Source organism: Nelumbo lutea, chromosome 5 (assembly GCF_056320005.1).
Source record: "Nelumbo lutea isolate HS-2025 chromosome 5, American lotus-T2T, whole genome shotgun sequence".
NCBI lineage: Eukaryota > Viridiplantae > Streptophyta > Magnoliopsida > Proteales > Nelumbonaceae > Nelumbo > Nelumbo lutea.
The window spans coordinates 13,109,926-13,134,623 of record NC_142688.1 but is presented as its reverse complement, the minus strand read 5'-3'; the positions used below and the strand labels follow the sequence as shown (position 1 = coordinate 13,134,623).

Sequence of the window (24,698 nt, the reverse complement as noted above, 5' to 3'; positions counted from 1 at the left end):
CCTGTAACAAGGTTTCTCCAGTTATCTAGGGTTTTTGGGAAAAATCTCCAAGAACCTGCCTTGGGCTTCAATTAAGGATGAAAAATCTCCACAAAACTCTCCAAAAACCTTCATAACCGGGTTGCATAAGTAGCTGATTGATCAACCTATCAGTTCTCCATACACACTATGCTTGGGCAAAGAAAGGAGAAAAAAAAGTCGAAAGTGAGAACCCGCTTTGATACCAAGTTGAAAATTACACCTACAGTAATTCAGATAATGAAAGAAAAGAAGAAAAGAGAAAAAGAGAGAAGAAAAGAAGTTTCAGCAATAGGTTGTGGAAGAAGAAAAGAAGGGAAGAGAGAAAAGAAGTATTCGAACCACTCTCTCTAGCCCCTTTCATCACTTTTATTAATAATTCTAAGTCTGAGTACAATTACTTGGATGCCCTTAATAGGGAGACCAGCACTAAAGAAATAATTAAAGAAAATAAAAGAAGGCCCATAAGGCTCATAACTAAGAAACATAACTTTTAAACACTACTTAAAGGAAATGAAGAACACTAGGGCCCATTCGGCCCATTCTCACTACAGAAATTTATTGTTATTAAGGTGCACTTTTATTTTTAAATTTGTGTTTTCTGTTTGGTATATAAAACTGTGGATTAACCTAGAATATATGCTTTTTTTGTTTGTCAAATTCTATATCCCAGGTGCATAGGCAACTAGGCACTCCACTGTCACCTCAAATTGCCTATATGCCTTGACAACTATGTCACTAGGCATGTGATTGTACATGCATAGTTCATTAAAAGTTGCTTCTAAATTTTCTTCTGTTCTGTATAACCTTTTTTTAGCTTTTTAGTGATGCACGGAAAGTTCCCTCCATGGTCTTTGTACTTCATGTTTGGTAATTCACTTTCCTACTTGTTAGAGAAAAAGAAACAGATTAAACGTAGTGGTCATAATGTCATATGACTTTACACACATATAGGCATGGTTTGTTATTAGGGAGAAAATGCATGTGAACAGTATTTTTTTTAATTAATATTAATACCTTTCAAAAGTGTGTATAAACATATATACAAAAACAGACTATTACCTCATATTGATCCCAGCTATCTGGGATCTTGGGAAGGTTGGACTGGATAAAGACCTAACCTTTGGCATTTTTTCCACTAAGTGGATGCTCTCAGACTTAAACCCACATTTTCACTCTTGCCAGCCTGAAATTTTACCACCACACTAAGCAATGGCCCCTTATTAGCATATAAAGAAGTATTAGATAAATACAAGGTCTGCGGTATATGGAGGGCAATCCCAGCTGAACTGGGAGGGGCTCTCCTGTACATTATATACAATAGATACAAAAACTACAACAACAGATGCCATATTTATCAAAAGACTACAAAAGGTGTCATGTTGGCATGGCAGTTTCTCAATACAAATCCTTGGGTACTTTGTGGACTAATAAATTATTTATTCATATTTCAGGTTATGTGAAGGAGGAGAGCTTTTAGATAGAATACTTTCAAGGTATTTCTATTTGTTGATTGCTAAACTGAAATCATAGTATGGTTCCTTGAAGATTTGCTTGTGGATTTAGAGAACAGTTATCCATAAATTGCTGGGAGTTGATAACTTTCACCCTTTTCTTTTAGGGGTGGAAAGTACACAGAAGAGGATGCAAAAGCTGTCATGGTACAGATATTAAATGTTGTTGCTTTTTTCCATCTCCAGGGTGTGGTCCACCGGGACCTTAAACCAGAGGTATTTCATATTCCCATGTTTGCTTTTCCAAGTTAGCATTAGACTCCTCTTGTAATAAATTCTGAGAATTCCCTAAAGGTTACACAGGATTTGGTTGGTGAAGAGGGGTTTGCAGTTCCAGGGTTACTATCTGGACCAATAACCTAGTGATCTTCATGATCATACTTTTACCCATTTTTTTCGGTTTCTTCCTTTTCTTTTCTTTTTTTTTATGGGTTTTCTATCTGAATTTTCAACTGGCAGGACAATCACCTTGTATATTTGTTGCTTATATGGCTATGATTTTGTTTGACCAAAGATAAGTTAGATTTATTATTTGACAGCCATTGTTGTGTATCGCTGGTTAAATAACTTGTACCATGCAATGAAGAGTTTAGTGCTCTAATGCAATTTTAGTTAATACTCACTAATTTCACATCCCTTTCAGGAAAAATAACTAATAAGTGGTTTGAGATTTTTGGGGGTCCTTGGGGAAAGCATGTAATACTCCTCTTCTTTTCTTGTCTTTTTTTTTATTTTTATTTTTTTGACAATTGAAGGTTGATATCATACTGAAATAAAGGGGCAGATCCCGTATACAAACCACTGTATGGGAGAAAATTTGCAAGCCTTGTGGACAAAAGCATTTAATTTAATCCCTTTACCCCTACATTTACTCCTTTTGGAGGAATGCCACCATAATATCTGATTAATAATGAAAAAGTAGCTCAGATCTCCTGAAAGCAGAAACTGTGCAAACTCTGAGAGACAACATCCAGCTGCACATTGGGAATATCTCCTGTACATGTATGTTAAATTCATGGGAGATGTTCCCAATTTCCGGCTGGATGCTATCCTCTCAGAGTGTTGCCCAGGTTTTTTTTTTTTTTTTCTTTCAGGGAATCTAATCTCAATAAACTGGTGGATCTGGAGGTCAGCCAATACTTTGGCCAATAGCTTAACTAGAAGATGTGTGATGGTCCGAGCTGCATTGAAGCCTCGGAATAACTCTTTGTTTTTGTATTTTGTCTCCTTATAAGTAAAGTTGTTGGTTCTTGTTTTTCTTTCTTTGGGCAGTTTCAGGTTTATATTTTTCTGTTTTCACTTTTAGTAAGGTTTACACTATTGATAAAAAAAGGGTTTACACTTGCTGATCAAAAGGAAAAATGGTAAGTTTTGGAGGTGGTGGGATAAGTCGATAACATAAACACTAAAGTGCAAGTGAAGCAACCCCAGCATTCTTGATTTTCCATGAAATAGTTGTCAAGGCATCACCTAAGCAACCTTGGCTGGGTGGTTGCTGCCTGGGCAACAAAAACCACAAGGTGTCTGCCTTATTGTAATATTATCTCTATGGTTACACTTTATTACTATTTGTGTTGATACATCCTATAATATATTATGCATATCACTTATATTTTGTTTAAGGGTTTTGCAATTAAAATATGAAAAATCCAAGGTTTTTTAAGAGAAAAATAAAGAAGAGAAGGATAAGGAGTTTTTTTTAAATATTCTTTCTCTCTCTCTCGTAATAAATAGAAAGGGCTTTGTCCCTTGTTCTTTTTTTCCCTTTTTCATTAGTCACTTTCTCTTTAAAATTTTTTATTGATGTACAAAGTATAATTGTAACCTTTTTTAGTTGCCAATAATTTTTAACATGCAACTTCTCTATTAAATACATATTATGATATAGTTTTGCGTTTCAAATATTGATATTAATTGATTTAAAATTCTATCGTCTTTTAGATATGATGATTTGATATGTTTTGAGAAGCAAATTAATATTATTAATAATGATCGTTGATATTTTCTTCAACCTGCATGCATTCTAATTGAAAATTAAATTTAGAGAAATAACTTAGATTTTAGTTTTTTTTCTTTATAAAGTTCTATTGCCTAGGTGACACTTAGAAGCCTACCTAAGCGACTAAGCACTCCTCTGACTTATAGAATTGCCTAGGTGCCTTGACAGCCATGAAACCGGGTTTGATCATTTAAAGGGACCATTACCCAATGATGGTCCTGGCTATCCAGGGTCTTGGGAGGGGTAGACTGGATATAAACCTAACCTTTGGCATTTTTATACAAAGTGACTCTCAATTGGAATTTATTTACAGTTATTTTTTTGTGGGCCCTATTAGATTACAATTTCTTTCTGTTTATTTTATTGCATCTTACCATGCTTTTTTGTTGGATCAGAATTTCCTCTTCACTTCCAAGGATGAAAATGCGCAATTGAAGGCCATAGACTTCGGCTTATCAGATTTTTCCAAACCAGGTTTTTACTGACTGCAGAAGCCTATCTCCTAATTGGTTTATTAGTTTCTGTGTTCATGAAGGAATTCTAATGTTTCAGGTATTTTGCAGATGAAAGGTTAAATGACATTGTAGGAAGTGCATACTATGTGGCACCTGAAGTTCTGCATAGATCTTACAGTACAGAGGCGGATGTTTGGAGCATTGGTGTGATAGCCTATATTCTTTTGTGTGGCAGTCGTCCATTTTGGGCCAGAACTGAATCTGGGATCTTTCGAGCAGTTCTGAAAGCTGACCCAAGCTTTGATGAATCTCCTTGGCCTACTCTATCTCCTGAGGCAAAGGATTTTGTCAAACGCCTATTGAATAAGGACCCACGCAAAAGAATGACTGCTGCTCAGGCTCTATGTGAGTGTTCCCATCTTCCATATAATTAAAAGAAGAATATGTTTTCCGGTGCTATTTTCTTAAATCACTGCCCATCACCTTTGATTTTCAGGCCATCCTTGGATTAGAAATTATAATGATGTAAAAGTTCCCCTCGACATTCTGATATTCAGACTCATGAAGGCCTATATGCGCTCATCATCTCTGCGTAAGGCTGCTTTGAGGGTGTGTATCCATTGATATTGAGGAATATTGAAAATTTTATTTCCTATATGCATGTCTCAAATATGACATTGTAGTTTGTATTTTCTTTTTTTTTTTTAATGCCTACAGTCCTTTCTGTTGAGTGGATTGTCTGGATTTGTATTACCAGGTTAATGTCTTGTAATTTCTATCCATCTCACCTTTTTCTGGTTGATATTCTTTTTTTCCTTAACCTTATTAGACTGCCCCTTTTTGTTGAAATGTTTTATTATTCAATTATTAATTAGAAAATGCAAAACTGGCATTTTGATGATGGCATAGAGTTACAAAATAAGATATCTGAAGAGTACACATCCATATCAATCACAGTAAGTGGAGAATATTTTGGTTGTCCAAAAGGTTTCACCTGAATTACATAAGATTGCCAACTGCTAGAACTGATACTGTCCAAAACATTAAGGAAGTCATCTAAGCTTGGAATTTTATGATTTTTTAGGATCAATGTTTAGTGTAGAGAGACTGGGCCAAATGGGCCCTAGCCCATTATTGTCTTATTATTAGTTCTTCCTAGATGTTTTGTTTGTTAATGGGCCTGTTAATCCTTTTTTATGTTTTTTAAGTAAGTTGATGAGCTGGCCACCCACTTAAGGGCAGACTTGTAATTTGTTCAATTTTAGTAAGATTAATAAAACGATAAGAGAGGTAGAAGACATGGCTATCTAATCAGGAAAAATCATGTTCAGATTTATCAATGATCATATTTTAATAATCATTTCTATATTCATTTCTAGAGGGAAATCATATCTACTGTCTTCTTTCATGTATGTTTTGTTGGTTTATTGTACCCCTGAGGGCACCTCTTCCTCTATTTTAATCTAACTACTACTTGTCAAAAGAAAAGGTTCTGATAAACTTATTCTTTTATCCTATTTGATCTCTATGACAGGCACTATCAAAAACACTGACTGTGGATGAGCTCTTTTATCTTAAGGAGCAGTTTGCACTATTGCAACCAAACAAGAATAACAGCATAAACTTAGAGAACATTAAGACAGTAAGTCTTTCATTTTTTTTTAAAGATTCCTACTTAATAGTTATGAATGATGTTTCAACCATTTTCTTTTGGCAGGCCTTGATGAAAAATGCAACAGATGCAATGAAGGAGTCTCGTATCCATGATTTTCTTGGATCGGTAATACTTAACTATTTATACAATTTTGTAGGATAATTTTATTTGGCATCATAGCTTTGATGGTTTCCCTTTCTCAAGTTCTAGCACTACTTGTTCTCTTTTACAGCTACTTGCACTTCAATACAGAAGGATGGATTTTGAAGAATTTTGTGCAGCAGCATTAAGTGTGTATCAGCTTGAGGCACTCGATCAGTGGGAGCAACATGCTCGTTGTGCCTATGAACTTTTTGAGAAGGATGGTAACAGGGCAATTGTCATTGAGGAACTTGCTTCGGTATGTGGTTTAATTTTCTCAAGTGGTTAAGCAAACTAAATATGTTATGAAATTATGACAAGTAATGCTAACCTAACTCAGTGTTGCTAAATGATGCATAAGACAAAGCTGACTTGGTAGGCACACTAGAAGACAAGGTTGAGTTATTTATTCATGTTTTCCATCTTGTCATTTCTGTCTTCTAGTTTACCTTTTAATAGCAATTAGCAAAGTTGGCTATTGCAATCTAGGCCATATGTTTTTTATGCCACAAATGGGATGTTGCAGTATTTTCCCTATAATGCAAATTAAATTATCACTTGATGAAAAAGAATGAACATTATTAGAACTTGTATCAACAGATTGATTAAGGGCTGAGAAATTCAGTTACCCATATTCCCAGGTCAGCTTGGGAATATGCAGAAGACAATCAACCAAATGGTATGGCTTAGGCTTCGTGTTTTTTTTTTTTTTCTTTTCCTAGGCTAAACCTTACACAGGACTTATCAGCATGAGAAGACTTTAGCCATCTGAATTTCGTATTTTTACTAACAGGTTCCAATTTTAGAAGAAATTTATCAGCACACTATAGATAAATAACAATCCTTGTAATGACTTTAGCCATCTGATCTTAATGCATTTCGTTGGATGATGGAGGAAAGTTTCTTTTAAAGTTAAAGAGAAGCTCTTTGGATAGTGTCCACATAAGATGGTTAAGATCATCTAGTGGTTCTACTTTTTGGGAGAGTCAATTTCTTAAGCCATATGTGTTAAATGTGAACTTTTATTAATTGAGAAAAACAATATTATGTATAATATCCCTTGCATCCCATGATACAGGATGGAAATCTCCACGTAACCCTTTTAGTTGCATACATTACATTTTGAGGCCCAGAATAGATGATCCCTATTAACCACTTGTTTACCTAAATTATCAGCTAAACCATTTGCTTTTCTTTTTACCCAATGAAAAGTTATTTCTCATTTCCTCAATAGACAATTTATTTATTTATTTTTGGTAGTTCTTGATAGACAACTTATTTCCTTTATAGATTGTCCATGGGTCCATTTTGCTTGATTGTTTTGTTCATCCAGCACATTCACAATTTCTGAATCCCCTTTTATTCCCGTCTTTTTAATGTTAAAAGACTTGGCAATTCCCAAACCTTGTAAGACTGCCGATTACTCTACCCGTGGGAAGTCTTCACAACCAATTGGCCCAGAATACAATGCTAAATAGCACCTTTGCTATCTCAGTACTCCCCCCATTCCAAAGATCCTAGATTTCCAAAGGAACTTCCATCAAAGTTTTGTTTTATTTCACCATTGTTTGGTAGTGATTCAACCACAACTCCCCATCCTCCAAATATGTCATCCTTCAAAAAATGGGGCAAACACATCCGTGGTCTTAATCCAATGCACAACTTCAGAATTAAACTTTTTAATATCTTCTCCTTGGTTCAACTTTCCTTCCATTGTTCTTGTGCATCTCCACATTATCCTCCTCTTTCTAGGCAATAAAGGAAACCTGAATTGAAGAGACCAGCTACATCTTGAGGAGCTGTCTGCTTGCAACCAAGAAGAGAAGAAAGCCACTCTCAAATACAAATAAACAAATAAATAAGAGATTAGTAAATAGTAAGTGGTCTCTTCATTTGCAGAACAAAGAAAGCATATGTGTGGAGATAAAACCAATTTGGTCTTCTTTTTTGGAGGGTGTCAAGGTATTGATTTTCTCAAGAGTAACCTCCTAGCAAAAAAGCCCTTATTTTAGGTGGCAAGAGCATTCCACACTTATTTGGAAAAGAGAAGACAAAGGTAGGGGGATGTAAAAGGGTATGGAAGAAAGAGGCACAAGTGACTTGATGGAGATAAAATGATCAGACAGAATTCCACATCCCTTGGACCTCTACCTCTCCTGAATCCAAGATCCCAACCCCAAAAGACAAGCTCACATTAAACTTGGAAATAGTGTCTTACTTATGGGTGAGCAAATGGGTAGGTTCTACCCGGAACCAAATGGAACTGGGCTTGAACCGACCCTACCCAATCTGTTACAGGGAAGGGTCTGGTTCCAAATTCTTGGAACCAACCCCCACCTAGGCCATTTCCAGGGTCTAGGGGTTTACCCTACCCAAACCGATCCAATGAACCAGCCTTGGTTGGCCTTGGTAGAACTGACCTTGTTGCAACCTGCCTTGGAACCAAACTTTCCTTGAAATAAACCCCAGAATACTTTTGGGGATGTGAAGATTTGAACCCAAGCATTCATGGTTACAAAGGCCATGGTCTCACCTGACAATTGAGTTACTTAAGTTATTTGATCATTTGTTTTCATTTTAATTTTTGAGTGTACAATAATTAGTGTAAAAGGTAATATTTACAAAATTTAATTTATAAATTTTTAACCATATAATGATAATCTACACATTATGTTATCCAATTTAATCAATAAAGATAATATAAGTTTTAAACTATATATCATATTTGTTTTTTTTTTTTGATAAATGAGAGTAGTTTTATTAATTAAAAAAATAGTAGTACATTCAGCCTAGGAGGAGGCACGAGGTGTTACCTCCCCCTAGGACTGAGTCATAAACACTAAACAAACACAAGCCTGAAACACAGTTACAAAGTGGTCCAAAACAGATCTCCCCTTGACACCCCTTGCTTGGCCAAAGAATCAGCCATTGCATTTGCTGATCTGCTGACCCACTAAAACCTGACTGACATATTCCTTGGCCAAAGAATCAGACATATTCCTAGGGGGGAGGCATGAGGTGTTACCTCCCCCTAGGACTGAGTCATAAACACTAAACAAACACAAGCCCGAAACACAGTTACAAAGTGGCCCAAAACAGATCTCCCCTTGACACCCCTTGCTTGGCCAAAGAATCAGCCGTTGCATTTTCTGATCTGCTGACCCACTGAAACCTGACTGACATATTCCTTGTCAGCCATTTAACTTTTTTTAACAGATCTCTGTAGCCACAAGAAGCTGTCTCTGGACTTGTCAACCAGCCCACTACTATCTTGGAATCCCCTTCTACTATCAAATTATTCACTCCAAGTAGGGTTGAGTGCTCACCCAAATATCTTCCCAAAAAAGAATGTAGTTTCCAGAACAAGCATCATACCTTACAAATATGAGGAACTTTGGGAGAATGCCATAAAAAGCCTTCCAAGGTGTTGTGAGCGAAGCCCTTCGGGGTACCTCCGCATCCCAACCTGATTCAGGACAACCATGGATACTCTTCACTACTTCATGCCACAACCTATCCCTCTCCAAGGGCCACCTCCAAAGCCACTTACCTAAAAGAGCTTCATTCTTACTCACCACATTCCCTAAGCCTAGGCCTCCTTCATTTTTGCTTCTACTCACCACCTCCCACCTAATCAAGTGATCTTTTTTCTCTTCCCCAGGTTCCCATAAGAAGTCCCTCATCAGTTTTTCCAACCTCTTTGCCTCCCTTTTAGGAATTCTAAAGATTGATAGGAAGTATAAAGGCAAGTTGGCTAGAGTTGCTTTAATCAAAGTAACTCTACCCCCTATGGAAATATAGTTTCTCTTCCAAGTTGTCGATCTTTTTTCGAACTTTTCCACCACTGGGTTCCAGAACCTACTTTCCTTTGGATTTGCACCTAAGGGAAGTCCTAGGTAGGATAGAGGCCACTGAGACCAAGTGCAATCTAACGAGGCTGCTATAAACTCCATCTCCTCTCTACTCAAATTTATTCCCACATCACTTTTCTCAAAATTTATCTTCAAATTTGAGGTCCTCTCAAAGTGAATTATCAAATCCTTCAGATTTCTTACCTCCATCAAATCACAACCTTCACAAAAGATTATTATGTCGTCTGCAAATTGAAGATGGGTTACTGAAACTCTATCTCTACCTATTCTCCACCCTCTTAAGGATCCGGCCCTATCCGTTTATGAGAGAAGTCTACTAAAAGCATCAACAACTAAAGTGAATAGGAAAGGTGACATGGGGTCACCTTGTCTCAGACCCCTGCTAGTTGGGAAGAAACCGTTAACTACCCCATTAACTAGGATGGAGTAATGGCAAGAGGAAAGGCAACTGTTTATCCATTTGCACCATCTATCCCCAAACCCACACTTCCTTAGCACGAGTAATAAGAATCCCCAATCCACTAGGTCATAAGCCTTTTCAAGATCTAGTTTACAAACATAACCTTTACGACCCGATCTCCTCATCTCCTCCACACATTCATTTGCTATTAGGATCTGATCTACTATTTGTCTCCCGTGAACAAAAGCTCCTTGGGCTTGGTTAATAAGACAAGGAAGCACCTTTTTAATCCTCAAAGATAAGACCTTAGCCACAATCTTGTATACACTAGTCACCAAACTAATAGGTTGAAAGTCCTTTGGATGCTTGGCCTCTTTCTTCTTGTGAATTAAGGCTAAAAAAGTAGCGTTAACTCCACGACTAATCACTGAATTATCCTCGAATTCCTTGAAGACCTCAATCAAGTCTTCCTTGATTATGTCCCAACAATCTTGAAAGAAAGCCATTGTGAAACTGTTTGGCCCTGGTGCTTTAGATCTGTTCATGGAGAAGACAACTTTTCTTGTTTCTTCCTCCTCAAAATTCTTTTCTGGCCAGCTTCTACTCTCTTCTGGAAGCCTTTGCCAGGTCACACCTTCCAACTCCACACTAGGACCTAGGGGCTTTTTTTATAGATAATGATAATGAAAATTTTATTAAATAAAGAACTAAGTATTCATCATACAGTTCCCCACAAAGAGGCACGAGGTGCAGCCTCCAAACTACATCATAAAGCTTACAATTGAGCCCAAAAGAGTTGATTCCTATGTACTCCTTGTCTAGCTAGAAGGTCTGCCAGCCCATTTGCCGATCTTCTTTCCCATTGAACTGTGATTGAAATATTTGAAGTCAGCCACTTAAATCTTCTCAAAGCCACCCTGTACGGCCAGGCTGCCGTCTCTGGTTCTTTTAGCCATCCAATAACCAATTTGGAATCACCTTCAATCATTAAATGCTCCACTGCCAACTCTCTTGCATATTCTGCTCCTTGTAACACAGCTTGGAGTTCTGCATTTACAGAATCTCCCCACCTTATAGGTATAAGGACCAGAAAATAGAGCTACAATTTGACCCTCATCATTTCTGAAGACTCCCCTATTCCAGATGGCCCCGGGTTGCCCAAACTACTGCCATCAAAATTTAGTTTAATGACGCCTGCATCAGGAGGCTTCCAATCCACCACCGGCATGCTTCTGATTGCAGAACTTTTAGCTAGTTGTTCCCAATTTCTCCTTATGTCATCGAAAGTGTAGGTGGAAAACAGATCCAAGGATTTTACCCAACTTATGGCCCTACATAAGATACTTTCTAACACATATGTTTGGTCCCTCTCCTTGTCATTAAAGATTCTAGCATTTCGTTCCTCCCACAATCCACACCAAAGCAGCTCTAACACACCTCACAAAACTCTTCCTCTTCTCTTTGGCCACCTGAAAGTTGTAGGATCAAAAAGATTGCAAATCTACACCGGTTCTGTCCATCTGCTACAATAAAAGGGCAAGTGATTAGTATATGGTAGCAACTTTCCTCGTTAGCTTTGCATAGGGTGCACTAGTTAGGAGAGATACAAAGATTAGGTCTTCATTTTTGCAAAACATCCAAAGTGTTGATTTTCCTGAGGGAGACTTCCCAACAAAGGGCTCCAACTTTAGGAGGGACAGGTTTGGACCAAACTTCCTTGTTATGACAAGGTTGAGGCAATGGAGAGGTGCACAAGGAAGCAAAGAAGGAGGCACAAGAGAAGGAACCCGAAGGTAATGGCTTCCAAATACGGGAGTCTACAGAAGGAGGACCCAAGCAAACGAAATCAATAGTTTTGAGGAGCAAAGCAACCTGGTCAAGCCCAGAATCTCTCAAACCTCTTCTAAAACCCAAATTCTAGTTTATGCCAGAAGAAAAGGATGATGAAACAAACCTTTGAATTGGCTCGTTTTTAAAACACAAGATGGAATACAAGGAGGGAAAGAGGTCCTTGAGGGCACCGTCACCAATCCAAACATCCTCCCAAAACAAAACCCTATCTCCAATACTAACATCATACCTTATTAGGTTCAGGAAAACGGGAAGAATACTATGAATAGCTTTCCATGGGGATTTAAGTGTAGCACGCCGAGATACACCAGCATCCCATCCATTGTCTGCAACACCATGCACACTCCTTACCACTTTATGCCAAAGTCTCTCCCTTTCTAGAGGCCACCTCCATAGCCATTTACCTAATAATGCTGTATTTTTCTTCCTTAGATTGCCTAATCCCAATCCCCCTGCTCCTTCCTCCACACTATTTCCCAACTAACCACATGATCCTTCCTCCCTTCCCCTGACTCTCACAAGAAATACCTCATGACTTTCTCTACCTTCAAAATCACCTTTTGTGGCATTCTAAAGACAAATAGAAGGTAAGTTGGCAAGTTCGCAAGAGTAGCTCTATTTAAAGTGATCCGACTTCCAAGGGAAATTTAGTTTCTCTTCTAAACTGCCAGCTTCTTTGTGCATTTTTCTACAATCGAATTCCAAAATCTTCCTTCTCTTTGATTATCTCCTAGAGGCATACCCAAGTACTTCAAGGGCCAGCTAGATGTAAGGCAACCTAAGGACTGCTACCTTACTCAATTCCTCCATCTCCAAATTTACCCCCACTACACAACTCTTTTCAAAATTGACCTTCATCTTCGGCACGCATTCAAACAACTTTATTACTCCTTTCAAGTTTTTAGCCTTTGAGGGATCTCTAGACTCACAAAAAATGATTGTGTCATCCGCAAATTTCAAGTGTGACACCACAATACCCTCTCTTCCTACCCTCCATCCTCTAAACATATCCAACCCATCAGCTCTCGAAATGAGCCTAATAAATACATCGGCCACCAAGGTGAAAAGGAAAGGAGAAAGAGGATCCCCTTGTCTCAACCCTCTAGAGGCTGGAAAGAAGTCTCTAGCCACTCCATTAACTAAAACTGAAAAATGGCAAGTTTTTAAACAAGCCTCAATCCAGCCACACCATTTCTCTCCGAACCCAAAATTCCTTAGGGCTTCCAATAGAAAAGACCAATCGACCATGTCATACACTTTCTCCAAGTCCAGTTTACATACAAAACCTTTCATCCCCCTTCTCTTGAAGTCCTCCACACATTCATTTGCTATCAAGATTTGTTCTATGATCTGTCTACCTTGAATAAAGGCCCCTTGTGATTGGCTTATTAAAGTTGGCAGTGCTGATTTTAACCTTAACGATAACACTCTAGCCAAAGTTTTATAAATGATAGTCACTAGACTGATGGGTGTAAAGTCTTTCGGTTGAACAACCTCTCCCTTTTTGTGGATTTGAAATGGTCAACAAAACAATTGGCTATCCTCTCTTGGGAATGAAGGACTAGTCCATCCACTTCCAGTTTGGAAACTAGGTTTTTCCTTCTCCTTCCATTGGCTAGTTCATGAAAAAAATTAGTGTTTCCATCTCCTTCTATGAGCCACCTGCATCTAGACTTCTGTCTCCAAGAAATTTCTTCTCTCAAAATGACTTCATCTAACTCTCTTTTCAGTTTCCATCTCCGATCTCTATCTTGAGAGTTTATGACTCTTTGGGATTCCTTCGCATCTAATTCCTCTACTTGGGTCATCAAAGAGGATTTCAATTCTTATATTCTTCCAAAATGCTCCCTATTCCAATCCTTCATATGTGCTCTCACTTTTTAGTTTTTTAAGAAATCTTACTCCTTTTTACTTCACCCCCCTTAGGTCTCTCCACCATTCCTCAACCTTCTTTACGAAATCCGGGTGAGTTAACCACATGTTTTCAAACCTAAAGGGTCGGGGTCCTTGCCTAGACGACTCCTGTCCTAGGCCAATGGGACAATGGTCAGATGTGACGCTCTTGTTATCAAGTCCTCCCACTTGTTTTCCCAGCTTTCATTGAAAAGGAACCTATCTAACTTGGAGCAGGTTGGTGTCTCTTGAAAGTTGGACCACGTATAGAGGGCTTGCAACAATGGGAGTTCCTTCAGCTCACAATTATTAATGAAATCATTGAATCTCCATATGCTGGTTGTAATGACCTGTTGGGGGTTATTTGATTCATTCGTAAAACGAATTACATTGAAATCCCCCCCCCCCAAGCACTACGGGCCATCCCAAATCCCTTGAATCCCATAAAGTTCTTCCCAAAAATCATTCATTTCTCTATAGTTGCTTGGTCCATACACATTAGTTAGTGCCCAAGTAAATCCATCCTCTACCATCTTGAATTTTAATAACACTGAAAAATTACTTATTAGCTCCTCCAAAACCTCCACCGTATCCTCTCTCCAAAAAGTGGCAATGCCTCCCGAAGCCCCCCAAGAAGGTGCTGAAACCCAACTTATTCCTCTAGATTTCCATATGCTTCTTGCCCATCTTCTATCAATGTCAGCTAATTTGGTCTCTTGTAGCATCACTATATCCGGCCTTTCTCTTCTAAGGAGGTCCTTAATTAGCCTTATTTTCCTAGCACTCCCCAGGCCCCTCACATTCCAACTAATGATTTTCATGGAGATAAGTCAGGCCCCTACTTGGAGGCTTTCCTTCTCTCCCCTCTTCCACTAAATTCTAAATCTCCTTCTATATCTTAGATCAACCTATCCACCTCTGATCTTTTCTTCTTCCTTCGGTTATTTATTGTTCCAGATCTACTTAAGACTGCTTTTGTTATGCTCTACCCTTCCACAATTCCTAGATTTTCCTCCAAAGATTCATCTTTTTGCCTATACTCAACTAAAGCACAAATCTGTCCCCAAATCCTCTCTAATTCCTCCCTCTGCATCTTTCCCAAGATTGATTCATCCCCAACTTTTTTCTTGTACTCCCAAATACATACAGATCTGATCCCAGATCTTCTCTAATTCCTCTTCCTGGGATTTCCTCTTCCTCACCTCTTCCGCTTGTTCTTTGGCCCCCCTGTCCCCACTTAAAAGCTTTCCATCCATGGCTGCTGCTTCAAGTTGAGCTGCATAGGTACCTGTTCCAGGCACAAAATCCACATCAGTATCAAAAAACGAATTGACAAGATTACCTGAAAGGTTGTGGGAAGGGGGCAATGACTCCGGAGAGACGACACATGGGAGTAAGGTCACGGTTAATCCTTCCAGAATAGGTGATTGTGGGTTCCCATTGTGTTCAATCAATTTTGTTTGCCCTTGCATCAGAATCTGTCTTTAGGTGTTGTCCCCTGATTGATGACTGTGATCGGTGACCGAGATGCGTTCTGTTCCTCTAGTCCTATTAATGCCATACTGCTCTAGTGAACTGGGAGCATATTTAGGAACCGGTATCCCCTGCCTCTCCTCTATAATAGCTGCGGTAAACTCCATTTCCTTGGGTAGTTGAGAGTGCTTTTTCTGGGCTGAGTCTGTAATTTCAAAGCCATCATTTTCCAAAAATAACAGCTCCGTGTGTAAGCTCTCATCAGCACTGAGTGATTTGGTTTTTTAAGTTCCACACTTCCGATACTTGAGAAACCTTCCAAATCTGATCCTGAACTGCTTTCTTCCTCTGTCGCACAATCTTCAAAAGGGTCTGTAACATCCTGATTTACCGTCTCTGGAATGGAAGAACACCCTGACTCCACTGTCGTCAGGTGCTTCTTGAACCTCAGGATACGCCGTTCTAGGGAGCTGACTGTTTTCTTAGAGCTTGGTGGCTGCTTCTTGCTCAATGGGGACGATAATAGACCAACTTTTTTGTCTATTATCAACCCTTTTCCTTTAGTGACGTGCCCACTTAAAGGGGCACATGACTTCTTAAAGCTTGGGTCCACCTGTTTTAAAACAACCGGCCAGTCAAAGTAAAAGGCCCTTTAATTTCAGATGGGCCAGGGCCCAAACCCCCAACCTCTTTACCAGTCACGTTCTCACTTAAAGAGGCACATGACTTCTTAAAACTTGGGTCCACCTGTTTTAAAACTACCGGCCCAGTCAGAAGAAGAGGCCCTTTATTTTCAGATGGGCTAGGGCCCTAACCCCCAATCTCCTTACCAGTCGTGTGTCTACTTGAAATTTCATGTGACTGGTCTTGGTTCACTGGACCAGAATAAACCAGCTCACAAGACCGGTTTGAAACCTGAGCCCTTGCCCACCTATGCTCAGTTTCTTTTGAAATTTGAACTTCTGTCTCATATCTGATTCCATTTGTCTGAACATAGGATCTGCCATCCCTCTGCCCACCCTGCCATGCTGACTTTCCCCAAGTCTTTATGTTTTCCTCTTTTTCCTTTTTCTTCTTGATTTCCTCAGATGACTTAGCCCCTTTTGTAGTTGCTGTACTGCCTTGCAACCCACGTAACCAGGCCTGTTCTGTCCCTTCATCTTCCTCCCTTCGTCCCTCCCTCCGTAGCTGGGCTTCAACGGTGGTAGCAAGCCAGACAGGGTATACTACACCATCTAAAACAACCTCTAACTTCCTTGAGATATCACTGGGTTTAACTCCGCCTAGCTTCAATGCGACTGAATGAAGATCCAGATCAAAGACACCATCTAGTCTTCCACCACAGATTATAGCAATGGACTGTAATACCTCCTTCCAGAGATTGGAAGGTAACCCAAGCAGTCTGACTAATACATTGTCCTCAATCTCAAAACTTTTAGTATTTGAGAGAGGACACCATGTCGAGACTGTGGCAGCACCAACTTCTGATTGAATATTTAAAGCTGAAATCTCTACTACAACTTCACCCAGATCTATCAGAGCTTTACAAGATTCATAAGGTGTAATCACCATGGTTTTGACAGGTTTAATTCTGAGTATCGACTGCGCAATACCCCTCCAATCCTTTGGTGGCCTTGAAGTTTCCACCACAAATTTCTTCTCCCAGTCCTCCTTTCCTGCTGTTGCTACCAGTTTACAATTTCTTTTTCCTTTTTCTACAATCGTCCATTTCCTCTCAATAGATTCTTCTTCTCTCTTTTGTTTACCCACTTTCTCTTCCTTTGCCACCACCACTATTTGTTCTGATTTCAGCTGTTGAGTAAAATCACTCAGTACCTCTGCCACTGCCTTCCATCCAATTCCCCTTCTACCTTCTGGGAAGCAAACTAACTGCTTCTTTCTTCCTCCAAAGAATTCTTGCAGAGTTATATAGTGTTCTTTTGCATTCTTTTTACATTCTAGCTCATATCTTTTTCTTCCATCTAAGTTGAACTCCATAAAGCTCACTTGTTTACCTCTAGAACTTGCTTCTGAAAAAAACTTCTTCACCCATTCGATCACTTCCAAACCTTCCAACAGTATTGTAGCTTTCTTTGCCTCCCTAATCCTCAAGCTCTGCAAGCCTCTGATTTTCAACTCTTCAAGGATGAGGTCTTTTGCTTCAATCTCCATCTTGTAACTTCTACAAACCTATTCTCCATTTCTCTTCTTTTTTGATAAATGTATTTTCTCTCTTCTTTCTCTCCCTCCACACAACCCTTGAATTATTGTATCTCTCAACTATTTCTTCTTCTTAGTGATCTATCTCTTTGTTGTTTACTCTACTACCAAGACTTCTCTTTTTTTTTTCTAATATCTTGCTCATTCTTTGATGGACAACTTGCTTACTATATATCATATTTGTTAAAAATCAAGTTTTTAAAGTACATGCTTTTCTTGTGAAGGGGGAGAGTAAAGAAAGTATAGGTTCCATGGGTAGACCCTGGAACTGACCCAGAACCACCAAGGCCAGAACCGACCCTGGAAACGACCTTCATAGGGTAGGTTCTGGTTCCAAAAACCTGGAACCGACCCCTACAGGGTAGGTTCCAGGTTCTGCCATGGAACCGAACCGAGCCGGCCCATGCTCACCTCTTACTTGTATGAGAAAGGGGAGTAAAGGTTAGAACAACTGTCTTTCATAGCAATATCTCCCACCCAAACCCAAAGGTCTTCCCAGAAAAGATGTTATTACCAGAGCAAGCATCACGGTAATGAACTTGAGAAAAATAACAAGTATGCTATGGATTACTTTCTAAGGGAAGCCCAAAGACGTTTTGTCTGGAAAACTAGCATCCCAACCATTGTCCATCATCTCATGATTGCTATATATTATTTTGTACCAAACTTGTCTGACTCCAAAGGCATTTCTGCATAGTTATTTGCCAATTAGAGCTGTAATTTTTAAGCACCAGGTTCCCGAAACCCAGGCACTCTTGATTCCTATTTTGCACCAACTATTCTTTGTATGTTTCTCTGTTGATTTATTGGTAAAATCCCTTCAATCATATTACTAATTAAAAACCCAACGTAATTCAGGTTCCATTATTTGCCAAGTTATGAAAAGATTCACAACATGTGAGTTCAGTCTTGAGCTTAGAATGGAGGTATCAAGTGTTGGAATTCCGGTTCAAGTAGACCCTAGGAAATATAAGCATGTATGTCATTTGGAAATTATTGGTTCTCTTTTATTGAGGGGAGGGAGTGATCGATGATCACGATATGTGGGTTGAGCCATGAGCTTGGAATCACGATTTCAAATGGAGTTCCAATTCAAGGAGGTGTAGGAAATCTAAGCATGCCAGAAAAGTCATTTAAAAAGTGTTGTTTCTGTTTTTTGGAGGGGGGTTAAAATGGGAAAGCGGAAATGCATTGCATCATAAAAAACAGCAAAAACCTTGACAATATCCACTTGTACTTTCTTTGTTTCTCAATGACATAATAACATGAATTTAAATATTCCTTTTTAAGGAACTGTAGATTTGCATAGTTTAAGAAAAAAATCTTTTATATTGATCAGAAAAAAAGGGGGAAATTCTTTTAGTGTCTCCTTTAGTGGTATAAGTTAGATGATGCACTTTAGCATTACTTGGTAGAATTCCTTAACAAAAATGCACATATTAAAGAACTTCTGTACACTACCAAGTGATATATACTAGGGTACTTGATTGAGACCTCTGTGGCAGCTTAATACTCTTTAAAGGTCCTGTAGTTTTACTTGTGACCTCTGTGGCTCTTTATAACAACAGTCAATGGAAAGAAACCTGGATCCTAGGGTAGTTGATTGCCTGCCAACACTGGGAAATTCCTTATTTGGTTGGCAGGAATTGTATAGATGACAGGTCTCTTCCTTTCAATTGAAACATGGTATTTAGAAACAGTGTATCTAAAACTGAAAAAAATAAGACCTTGAAACAGTAAACTAACTTTGTATTCTTTTCTTTTCTTTCTTCTTTTTTATTTTGGGGGGGGGGGGTGTTATGCTTTGTTTTTTGGATAGTTGGTTTACCATATGTTTAGTTTACTAGGTTTTACCAAACACATCTTGACTGACTTACTCTGGAAACGTATTTGTTAACAGGAACTTGGGCTTAGCCCTTCTGTCCCTGTCCATGCCGTTCTTCATGATTGGATAAGGCATACTGATGGGAAGCTGAGTTTCCTTGGGTTTGTCAAATTGTTGCATGGTGTGTCCAGCCGGACTCTTGCAAAAGCTCAATAACCGAATAAAGAAAACCTTGAGTATGGATACTCCAGGAGGTACCAAGTTTCCTATGTATTGGCATAGAAACCAGGGAAGTTGTGTTACTAGTTGCTTTTGCAGGCCTTGGTTGAACAGGTTTGTTGTACTGGAGCTGGTTTAACGCTGCAGTCCACTTGACATGGCATCAGGCGTGTGGGCGGAGCTCGTACCCACCTGGATTTATCGGTGGAAAATGAGGGAGATGGAGCTATCCAAAATATGCAGTTGTCAATCTCCTTCCGTTTCAGAGCCACAAAAGTTGTCTGTCATTGTTGCTCTCTGTAAAGTCTTGGTACAGTGATTTGGACGAGAATGTTTTTAACTGTTTATTGTTGCTATATGCTGTGGCCTATCGGAGTACCTTGACATGACTGCGATGGCATTGTATTGTTAATTGTGTTCTCTTTTCACTATTCGACAGACCTGCCTGAAATTGTTCATTGCTTTCAAGTGAAATGAAGAATCCTTCTCTCCCCCCCCCCCCTCTCTCGCAAATTTTTTTCATTAGCTGAAGACTATTTGTTTGGGTTAAAAAGATTTCTCCCATTCATTACAAAATCGAACCATTTTTTTACAGTCAAAAAGCAATGATTGTATTCTTCGAAAAGCAATCCATTTATTAAAGTGAGGTCTGCGATATTTGCGGTTTAGTTTGAAAATATTTTCAATCAGTTGTCTCAAATAAACTAGGTATTCATAGTAATCTAATTACCTGATGCTAAAAAAACTAGCCATCCTGAATCCTGATTTCTGAAGGACAAATTCGGCTTAATATTAGAAGAACATTATGCTCTATCTTTATTTACCCTTCAGGCATGGTTTGTTTGCAGTGCAATTTCATTTGCACTGGTGGAAGGAAAAGTATGGGAATCAAATTTGAGTGCAAATTTTGATTTATTTTAGTTTCGGTGTTTTAACTTATTTTGTTTGTTCTCAGTGTAGATGAAGTCAAGGTCATTTCCCTACTTTTTTTTCCTTCAAACCAAACATAGCCCAAGTGTTTGACTATTTGGAATCCTTTTTTAGTAATTGATGTGAAATTTACGTTATTAAGTTATATAATAAAGAGAATGATTGGGGTTTTGATTGTCTAGTCCACCTTAGAATTCATGGTTGGTAAGCAGATGTTTATAAGGGGAGCTGGGAATAAATACATTTGGAAAATTATTTTGGGGCCCTTGCCGATAAGGGCAACTTTTGGTCGCTAATATCAATAAAAACAAATTTTGTAATATAATCTCTACAAATAGGTTTCAATTTAAAAAAAAAAAAAACATATATGAAATGAGGGTAAAAATACTTGTCTCCTCCTTCCTCCTTCGAACCACAAGCAACTGTGGCAAACCTTTCCCACCTCCGATCTCCCCCACCTCTCTTCTTCTTCTTCTTTGCAGAGGGATCTCACCGTTCTGCTCTGAGTCTGAAACAACTCAGATGTGAAGAAGAAGGAGAGAGAGAGAGAGAGAGGGTATTAGCGGTTTCTACTTGCCCTCTCGCTCGACATCTCTTTGAAAACCCAACCTTCGAATCCTGAGCTGAAGCTGAAGCTGAAAAGTGTTTGCTCGTAGCATGTCTGCACTCCCCATCAAAATCTCGAACTTAGTTATCATGCTTTCAAGCACGGAATTGACATTCCCCTCCTCCCCATTCACTGCCCTCCCTCCCCGCCTCAGAAGTTTAGACTGGGGTGGCGCCACCACACTCTCCTATAGCTTCACTAGTTCCTCCTCTAGTTGCTGCTTGGAATTGACATTCCCCTCCTCCCCATTCACCACCATCCCTCCCCACCTCAAAAGTTCAGACAGGGGTGGCGCCACCATGCTCTCCTGTAGCCTCGACAGTTCCTCCTCCAGTTGCTACTCCTTTGCACTTGTTTCAGCCCTCAACCTTTCCATCCTCTCCTCTCTTTGCACTTGGTCCTGTGACAGGTCCCCAACGGAGTTGGCAACAAGCCAGAACACCAGTCCGAGTTTAAATCCACCAATCCAGAACAAGCCCGCTCTAAGGAGCTGAACTGAGGGGGCAACAACACGAGGAACACATCCCTATGAGCCACTCTGGATTTTTCCTCCTAAGTACCGTTGGTATTGTGTCAGGACCTGCGCGATGAGATTTGTAAGGTCCTGCTCGCGTGAATCGTTTGAAGGAAGAAGGTCAGTAGGATTTTTGCCCTAATTTGATATTTAAAAAAAAAAAAGGTAACCTATTTAGGAGATTATATTAAAAAAAAATATTTTTATTGATATTAGCGGTCAAAAGATGCCTTATCAGCAAGAACCCCAATTATTTTCCCATGGAGTAGACGGTAAAAAGACCATGATTGGTTTTAACTATCTATACGCTAATTTACATTTCAAGAGTATCGAAATAGAGAAAAATCTAAAGCAAAAGGGGACCAAATTTTGTATTTTTATTTGCATTGAGCTTTCTCCGTTACCCTAATAGAGAATTCTTAACCCCTCTCATTTTAGCCTTCGCTCCCTCGTGAAGCCTCCTCGTCACTTCCTTCTCCCTCTCTCCCAATGACACCTTATCATGCCTGGCACACCCCTCTTTCCTCTATATTTATCGCTTTAGATATCCTTCCTAAAACTATTTCTAAAATCTCTCTCTACCAAAATCTAATCTAATCTACCCAAGCGGCATCACTATCCTCCACTTTCTCCTTAAATTATCTATAATTCCTATTTATCCTCCCCCACTTTTCATCTATACTTATTAAAAAAAAGTTTGAATTAAAAAGTTTAAGAATTATTTAAATATTATAGTAAAATTATGTAATAACTTTAAAATATTTATTAAAAACACAAAAAAAAATTATCATAGATTTAATAATATGCATATCATTAATAATTTTATACTTTTATGAAATCTATAATGAAATTATGTACTAACAATAATTTTACAAATTATTCAAATAATAAAAATTAAAAATTAAAAAAATGTTATTTAAAATTTTCAATAACTAATTACTATAAACAACAAAATATTAAAAATAGCTAAATATTATATAACAAAATATTTAATATTATGTAATAACTATAAAATAAATACAATTTAAATAATAATTTTTTTTAAATATTTTACATTATATTTAAATAATTAAATAACTAAATATTGTAAATAACAAAATATTTAACATAACTAAATTTTAATTAATTAAAATAACGAAATTATGTAATAAAATTTTATTAAAAGTAGAAAATCATTATAATAGATTTTATATTTTACAAAATTAATAACGAAATTATTTAATAATAGTATAACTTATAATTTTATGGATTATGAAATTCAATAAATAAGTAATATTGAAATAACTAAATAATGATACTATTTAAATAGATAAATAATATTGTAAGTAACTAATTCTCAATATTTTAAATATTAAAAAATAACAACTAAATCATATTTTAAATATTATTTAAAAACAAATAAAATATATTAAATAAAGAAATTATGTAGTAAACTTAAAGTTTTTGTCAGAAGCACAAAAATAATTATAATGGATTTAATAATAAGAATATAAAATATAAATAGTTTAAAACTTTTTAAATATTATTGAAATAATGAAAAATAGATTAAATAATTTAGAGGTATTGAAGCTTTCAAATAACAAAAATAGGTAATAACTTTCAAAAATGTTTTTAATAGATATTAAAAAATATAATAATAATTGTAATTATTAATGTACTAATAATACAAACATTACTTCACTTATATCAATTAATTATTGTAGAAAATAACTTTTAAAAAATTGATATTTATTAGGGGTTTTTGTCGTTTAGTCCACCCTTAGAAATCTTAGCTCAATCATACAGGTGGAATGAATACAAACATTATTTCACTTATATCAATTAATTATTATAGAAAATAACTTTCAAAAAATTGATATTTATTAGGGGTTTTTGTCGTTTAGTCCACCCCTAGAAATCTTAGCTCCATCGTACAGGTGGAATGAATCCTGGTCGTGGATCGATGCCAAATCCATGGGCAGGGTGCAGTTTATGAGGGGCTACTAGTAGACTAGGAGGAGGTTGTAATTTCAGATTTCTGAGGGGGAGCAAAGTCTACTTATCCCTATTTATTAATTATAATTTTAAAATCTAAATCTATATTTATTATATATTTATATTTACTAAAATTTATATTTATTGTATTTTTAGTAATAATATATTTTATTTTTGTGGTAAATATATTTTTAATAATTATTGGAAATCAAACTATTATTATTTATTAGAGATTAAACTATTAGTTTTGCTAAAATTAGGAGTGTTCACGGGTTGGTTTGATTCAGTTGTAAGTTGTTTGGCCAACCAAATTGACCTGGTCGGGTTGGGGAGTTGGTCATCCGAAACCAATTAGCCATTGGTGAAAACCAACCAACTTGGGTTATATTGGTTTGGGTCAATTTTTGGTTTGGTTGGTTGGTTCAAAAGTTTTAAACTCAAATAATTAAGTTTAAAAATTACAATGGTATTATTAAAAAATAAATTAAAATTTTTAAATTTATAATATAAAATATTTTAGAATAAGGAATATGAGAATTTTATCACTTTTCCATATTAAAATTTACATATATATGGTCGGGTCGGTTTGGTTTTTGTCGATTTACAAATGGCCAAACCGAAATTGACCCGACCTGGTTAGGTCGGGAAATTGCTGAACTAGAACAGAAATACTAGAAAACCAACCAACTTAAAAGTGTATATAAAATATAACTAATTATTAATTATTTAAAAGGTTGAAATATAAAACAATTGTCTACTCTTATGTGTTTTTATTGTTTAGCTTTCGCTTAACAATGTCTGGGCATCGTACGGGTCCCTACTAGGTGCAACTTGAGTGGGTTGGGTCGGGTTAAGGATTAATCCAATCATAAGTCTCAAACATCAAGCTCAAGCTTGGTCCAACTTAGGCCCAACTCAACCTTAATTAAGCATTTTAGGCTTAGGAGCAACAATTTCTACCCTACCCAATGGGTTATATTGGACCAAGCTTGAGCCTGATGTTTGAGACTTAGGATTGGATTAATCCTTAAGTATCCCACTAGGGATGCAAGTTGGGTAGGTTGAGTTGAGTTTATGGTCAACCTAGGCCCGACCCTAAAATTTGGGCTTAAGGCCCGAGCCTGAGGTCAAACCCGATT

At 37.6% G+C, this 24,698-nt stretch overlaps 1 protein-coding gene across 1 annotated transcript in view; it reads left to right on the top strand.

The window, feature by feature from the left end:
• LOC148850429 (CDPK-related kinase 5-like) overlaps nt 1-20,029 on the top strand; it is a 34,318-nt gene extending 14,289 nt beyond the window's left edge. The window contains exons 3-11 of the mRNA XM_088942567.1: nt 1,473-1,514; nt 1,640-1,748; nt 3,927-4,005; nt 4,095-4,391; nt 4,483-4,595; nt 5,521-5,628; nt 5,704-5,766; nt 5,873-6,040; nt 19,391-20,029. Coding sequence (XP_088798693.1) covers nt 1,473-1,514; nt 1,640-1,748; nt 3,927-4,005; nt 4,095-4,391; nt 4,483-4,595; nt 5,521-5,628; nt 5,704-5,766; nt 5,873-6,040; nt 19,391-19,531 — 1,120 coding nt within the window. The 3' untranslated portion in view covers nt 19,532-20,029. The remainder of the gene's footprint in view (nt 1-1,472; nt 1,515-1,639; nt 1,749-3,926; nt 4,006-4,094; nt 4,392-4,482; nt 4,596-5,520; nt 5,629-5,703; nt 5,767-5,872; nt 6,041-19,390) is intronic.
• Nucleotides 20,030-24,698: the final 4,669 nt, after the last annotated feature.